This window comes from Histoplasma capsulatum, genomic scaffold (assembly GCF_000149585.1).
Source record: "Histoplasma capsulatum NAm1 scaffold_10 genomic scaffold, whole genome shotgun sequence".
Classification (NCBI taxonomy): Eukaryota; Fungi; Ascomycota; class Eurotiomycetes; order Onygenales; family Ajellomycetaceae; genus Histoplasma; species Histoplasma mississippiense.
In genome coordinates this window covers 867239-873238 of record NW_001813973.1, presented here as the reverse complement: position 1 = coordinate 873238, position 6000 = coordinate 867239, and the positions used below count along the sequence as shown (strand labels likewise).

Genomic DNA, 6000 nt, shown 5'->3' with positions numbered 1-6000 from the left:
TCAGTTTTATCTCTCTGGGTTATGAAGAATACGAATTTGGGGGGGGGGGGGGGGAAGAAACAAATAAGAAGTGTTTCAGGCGGGAAAATAAAAATAGACCGATCTCTCTTTGTCACACACTCACACATACAAACGCACGTTTTATCCCTTTTCCCATCTTCGTGAAATTTAATTTGAAAAAAAAAAAAAAAAAAAGAAACAATCAAATAATCAGGTCAAGTCAATTCCCGTCAAATCAAATCCGATGTGGGAAAACAGGGAGCAGTAGGCGTTGGGAGAAGGAGAAGAAAATGTCCAGCTGATGGACTGGATGGATGGATGGGAGTTCTAACTCCTGACGTAGACGCTTCCTGTTTTCGACCGCAGGACCGCATTCTCGTCTAGAGACTGAGCGTGATGGGGATGCATCCAAGGGAGACAAGGCCGTTCTGTTTCCGAGTGTGTTGTTGGTTTAGTCCATTCTATGGTATAATCGCATGATTTGACTTCCAGGCACATATATATATATATATATATATATATGGCTAGGAAACGGGACCACTCACAAACTTATTATTATTGCAGCATACGGCAGTACCCTTGCAACCGTTAAGCAGTCCGAGGTTCAAGACGCCCTCCATCGGCTCGCCTAAATTTAGTCAACAAAACAAACGCATCCCGCCAGTCAGCTTTTATTTCTTTCGCCGTATTGCCAACTTTCCTCCTTTCAATAATTAAAATATAAATAAAAGAAGGTAAAGGGATAACGTACACTTAGTCCCAACGCTGCCCTTCGACTTCTGCGCTTCCTTATCCAGACCAAAGATCTTCAGTCCTTGGATGACGGACTTGTCTTGGCTGGAGTGGGTGTTCTGGCAACACTGAGGGACGGAGTTACAGTTGCCGCTGCCATCCGCGCGGACGACGAGCGGGGCACCGTCTTCACCCCTGTGGGGTGGGACAGCGACGGCGCTGACGATGGTGCCGATGAAAGCAAAAGCGGAGAGGAAAAGTTGGAGCTGCATTTTGGATGTTATTGTTGTGTAGTGACCTGTTATGCGGGAGATTGTAGAGATTGGAGGGGAGGGATAATGCTGGCGGAAAGAGTGGAAAGGGTATTTGGTGATTTGCTTGATGTTTTTTGGAGGGGGGAAGAGCGATATGAATGAGAGTCAGGTATTGTGGACTTGATATTGTTAAGGACAGGATGCTTTGCTTTGCTGTGGGCCTGGGGACGAGAAGAGAAGAGCAGTTGGGAGGTGGGCGAAGAGCCTTATATAGATTTTTCCGGTCTCTGTTCACGTATGGATGCTTCTTGTTAACAGCATATGGCCGTGATATGCTTGGATAGGGGGTGTGGAATCCTGAAACTCCCTTGCCTCCGTCAAGGGTCTACAAGCCATGCTGCGTGCAACTCTGCCACCATCTCGAGAAGACGAAGAGACGACGTCGTCGCACTCCCCTATTCAAAATCCTCCAGTATAGGGCCAGTCGAAGTGGTGCAAAACGTCAATCGCAATTCGAAAAATAATAAATACCTGATATTTTGCTCACTGGCTGCTCCAGCCACTTCCAGATACGGAATGAGGATCCAGGAACAAAAGCCCAAGTGCACAGGAGTACCACCCCATTTGTGCCGGGTGTGTACTGTGCACAGGCTAATGTACGTTCCCGTCGAGCTCTTTGAGACAGACGCAAAAAAAAAAAAAGAGGGAGAAAGAGCATGTAGCAATACAAACTGGTTTGAGGGCAGCAGCAGGAGCTAATAGTTGCAGTTGATTTGGAACTAGAATCGAACCAGTTTGAGTTACTGTGGCTCTCTGCCTGTGGTATCAATGGAGCCGGCTGTGGTGTACTTGCACAAAGTACCTGCATTTTGTGCCAGCTGGCTTGCTTGTTTGCTTAGGATTAAAAGAAAACTCAGTGTGGGCAAGGGGAATGATACTTAACCGCCAGGTGTCCGGTGAGCGTTCGGGAGGGTTCGCGGGATGGAGGTTGGCATGAAAAGGCCTGCAGGTGTGGGCAACGACTGTCTGACCACATATCAGAGGAGTTGCATTCATAAGCACAGCACAAGTATTGTCGATGTAACTATTATCCCAGGCTGGAGAGGCTGGTGACACGGGCAAGATTGGGCTAAGTCAGAATGTATAGTAAATGTGGTTGAAAAAGGGGGTAAATAATGGTTTGGTTGCAAAAGTGTGGAAAGGCTCGTCGACGGTTGATGATTTGACGATGTACTGTACAACCAGCCCCTATTCCTTTTCGAAGGTGTCTTAGGTTCATGTTGGCCGATTGTCTAATAGATATTAATCTTAGGGGCGGCTAGCACTCATGTCAGTAAACAAAATATCAAAGTTGATAATGATCTCTATATAATTCCGTTTATGGGCAGTAACGTGACCTGCTAGCTTCTTCCTAATGTGTACAGATGTATAACTAGGTGATATCAATATCTCGCAATATCTAGCAGTAATATGAATTAATACTCTTCAATTATTTACATTCTGCTATATTCATGTTGTTCTCCAACACCACGTCTGAGTAGATGCACTATGTTTATGCTTATGTAGCCGGTCGTAGCGAGTGTAGCATGCTTGTACTTGTAAAGAAAACGTGGGTAAAAAAGATCTCCCTAGCCACTCATACCAAACAAAACCAGAATGATGAAACAGCTTGACGTCCGTACGTAGAGAGAGATCAGGCGCTGCGGATTTGTATACATACCTATATTGAATTTTCTAGATGTTCTTTAAAAAAAAAGAAAAGGAAAGCATCAAAATAAAGCAAATTAAAAAAAAAAAAAAAGTAATAGTAATTTACAGCCTAGCCGTCTCCTTCCTCCACCCAACCTCCTCAGCAATAAGCTCCGCCGCCCGCTCCGCAATCGCCAACACCGTCACCATCGGGTTAACGGTAGGCATGGTCGGAAACACGCCCGCATCCGCAATACGCAGTCTTCTCAATCCCTTCACTTTCAACTGCGAATCAACAACCGCATACGGATCGTTCACCACATCCCCCATTTTCGTCGTGCCCGCCGGGTGGTAGACGGTATGCGCCGCACGCCGCCCGTACTCGCTCAATTCCTCGTCGGTCGTGAGGTCAGGGCCCGGCGCGACTTCACGCTTTATCCAGTCCTTGAAGGGAGCTTGCTGCGCGACTTTGCGGGCGGCTTTGAAGCCGGCGACGATCGTGGCGGCGTCGTAACCTTCTGGGTCGGTGAAGTAGCGGAAGTCGAGGGCTGGTTTCACGGCTGGGTCGGCGGAGGTGAGGTAGAGGCGCCCGCGGGAGCGGGGACGGGGGATGTTGGGAGTCATGCAGAAGGCGTTCATGGGGACGTCGTAGCCGAGCCTGGAGGTGTTGACGCAGAAGGGGATTTGGTAGCAGTGCATCATTACGTCTGCGGCGTCGCCGTCGAAGCCGGCGGCATTGGGGGCCTCGCGGCGGAGGAAGACGCCGGCATCGGAGTCCATTGTTGTTTGGTTTGGGGGCACGGGTTTGTTGAGTTCCCAGATTATGATGCTTTCCGGGTGGTCGAGGAGGTTCTCACCGACGCCTGGGATATCCTTGACGACAGGAATGGACAGGGAGGAGAGTTGTTCCTGAGGTCCAATGCCGGATAAAAGTAGAAGGCGTGGGGTATCGACTGATCCAGCACAGAGGATGGTCTCCCGCTTGGCATTGACGGTGAGTTTTTCTCCGCATTTGAGAGTCAGGTTGATTCCTGTCACGGTATCGTCTTTGACATTGACGCGCGAGACCCAAGCGTTCGTTAAAATGGTCAAATTCGGACGCTTCTCGTCTCCGCAGAGGACGGGATGGATGTAGGCGACACTCGCACTGCTCCTGCGGCCATCCTCAGGGTTGTATGCAATAGAGAAGAAGCCCACGCACTCTGTCAATTTGCCGTTTTCACGAATTTCCTTGTTGAAGTCTTCGATCACCGGGATATTGAGAGCGGAGGAGCAAGATTCTACCCAATCCTTGCAAAGCTGGTTGCGGTGTCGGAGGTGCACGGGCTGGATGGTGTTCCGCAGGTTGTCCGCAAGGCGGGTGAAGGTTTCAAAGTCCCAGCCTTTGCAGCCCATACTTTCCCAAAGCTTGCAGTCATACTCGAAAATCCGGAACGAGATGAGGGTGTTATGGCTGGAGCAGCCACCAAGGACTTTGGCGCGGGAATGACGGATAGAACTATTGCCTACAGATAGCAAAAGGAGGAAGGTGAGAAGGTAATAATATAGGCAGTGAATGACACTGATAGAGAAAGGAGCTCACGGAGGGAAAACGGTTTCACATAATCGTGATGGCAACCTGAAGGCCCGGGGAGGAAACGCGGGTCAAAATTGCTGGATCGTAAACAGATATAGACATACCCATCGGTTGTTCTACCGTCCCGTAGTCATAGTCGAACTCCTGAGAGCCTAGCAAGCTGAGCCAGTCCTTGAGGATCAGGATTCTGTCGTTCTTGTAGTCGCTGGGCCCCGCTTCGATGACGAGGATCCTCATGCGTGGGAGATATTCTGCCAGCCTGCTGGCGATGACACAGCCAGCTGTTCCTCCGCCGACGATAACATAGTCGTAGCTGTCGACATCAGCTGCAGACAGATGATCTGTAGTTGCCATGTTTTCTTTGTTCTATGTTCTTCCAATATATATATATATATATATATATAACCCTACTCTACCTTTTGGACTCGTGTTGAACAGGTTTTTCGGGCACGGAGACGACGGAAGCGTTGTTGAACGGTTTCGATGCTCGAGTACGGAGAGAAAACGCGAAGAGAACCAAGGTCAAAGCAGCAATCAAAAAACGAACAGTGTTTGCAGTGCCTTACTGAGTCGATGTTGACACCGGCAAAGATGCCATCCAAGGTGGGCGATCTGTCAATGACAAGCCGGGGAGCGGAATTCTACCCTGTACAGTACATCAATGACAACAACCAGGTGGGTTCAAACGTAGAAATATACGGGCACGCAGTCTATCCTCAAACGGCAGCAAACGCATGTAAATCGAAGTTGCGGCGGTTTTCCTGTCGCCAACAATTGATTGTAGATGCGGTGGGAAGGCGGACTGCCTCAATGGTCCAGCATCGGTTCCGCCGGGATTCGAGTGCTGGAGCAAGTTCTCCGTGCCCGGACCGATCAGCTTGAGGGTTGCTTTTTTTTTTTTTTTTTTTTGGTGTCTCAACCCTCGCCCTCTACGGTTACGGTCTACCGAATCCAATTCCTCAACCCTCTGACGCTCAGCTGTGTCCCAGCCAATAATTCGAGCTGCCTTGGTGACTTCGTCGAACCCCGTCTCGGCGCCAACCAGCCCTAAAGCCTAACTGGGAAGGCGGATGGATCCCTTGTCTGCCTTTTGTTGGTTTGGACAGTGACTCGGCGCTGCATGATGACATCGATGGCGGCACCAGGAACCAGGCCAGAGGGAACAGTTCAACTTATCATCGATGAACAACTCCAGCCATAGCACCCTCGCGTGTCACCGATGTCGAGGAACAAAATAAATGTGGTTTGTCTGTGGGCGGAATCGTCCCTTGCCGCTGCCGGTGAAAAGGTGAGTTGGATCAGGAGTTGATTGATCTAGTCATTGATTTTTTTTTATTTATTTATTTATTTATTTATTTTTTTTCATTTTCATATATCTGCATGAATTGATGAGATTCCAATTTAAGATAACACCAGGAGCCGAAAGAAGAGAAGTGTTTTTTCGAAGTGATCCTCGCTGGGCCATCATCAATCATATCCATCCAAATAGGACATTTCAATTTTATGAAACCAACCCGCATGGTAGGACCTTCAAGACCCACCAAAACGAAAAAAGAAAGAGAAGAAAAAACTATTTTTTATGTTTCTTCAAATATTAGAAGAAGAGCAGAAAACTTTGGGCTGGTTACTTTATGACGATCAAATATTCCTGTTATTCCTGGCCTCTATTCCCAGAACGCCTCTGTTAAGAACATATATTTCTTTTCTATAAAACGACACAAGAAGGCTCTGCTCTAGTTATCTTAATGA

The 6000-nt window shown here is 48.2% G+C and overlaps 2 protein-coding genes across 2 annotated transcripts; both read right to left on the bottom strand.

Moving 5' to 3' along the window:
• Window positions 1-380: 380 nt before the first annotated feature.
• HCAG_08157 (predicted protein) lies at window positions 381-1004 on the bottom strand (the record flags this gene model as incomplete). The annotated part of the gene is made up of 3 exons (XM_001536998.1): window positions 381-428; window positions 570-628; window positions 752-1004. 3 exons carry the CDS (start codon window positions 1002-1004, stop codon window positions 381-383), a joined length of 360 nt encoding a protein of 119 aa, XP_001537048.1.
• A 1794-nt stretch (window positions 1005-2798) lies between these two features.
• Window positions 2799-4605, bottom strand: HCAG_08156 (hypothetical protein; the record flags this gene model as incomplete). The annotated part of the gene is made up of 2 exons (XM_001536997.1): window positions 2799-4180; window positions 4356-4605. The coding sequence occupies 2 exons, from the start codon at window positions 4603-4605 to the stop codon at window positions 2799-2801; spliced, it is 1632 nt and encodes a 543-aa protein (XP_001537047.1).
• Between the last annotated feature and the right edge of the window lie 1395 nt (window positions 4606-6000).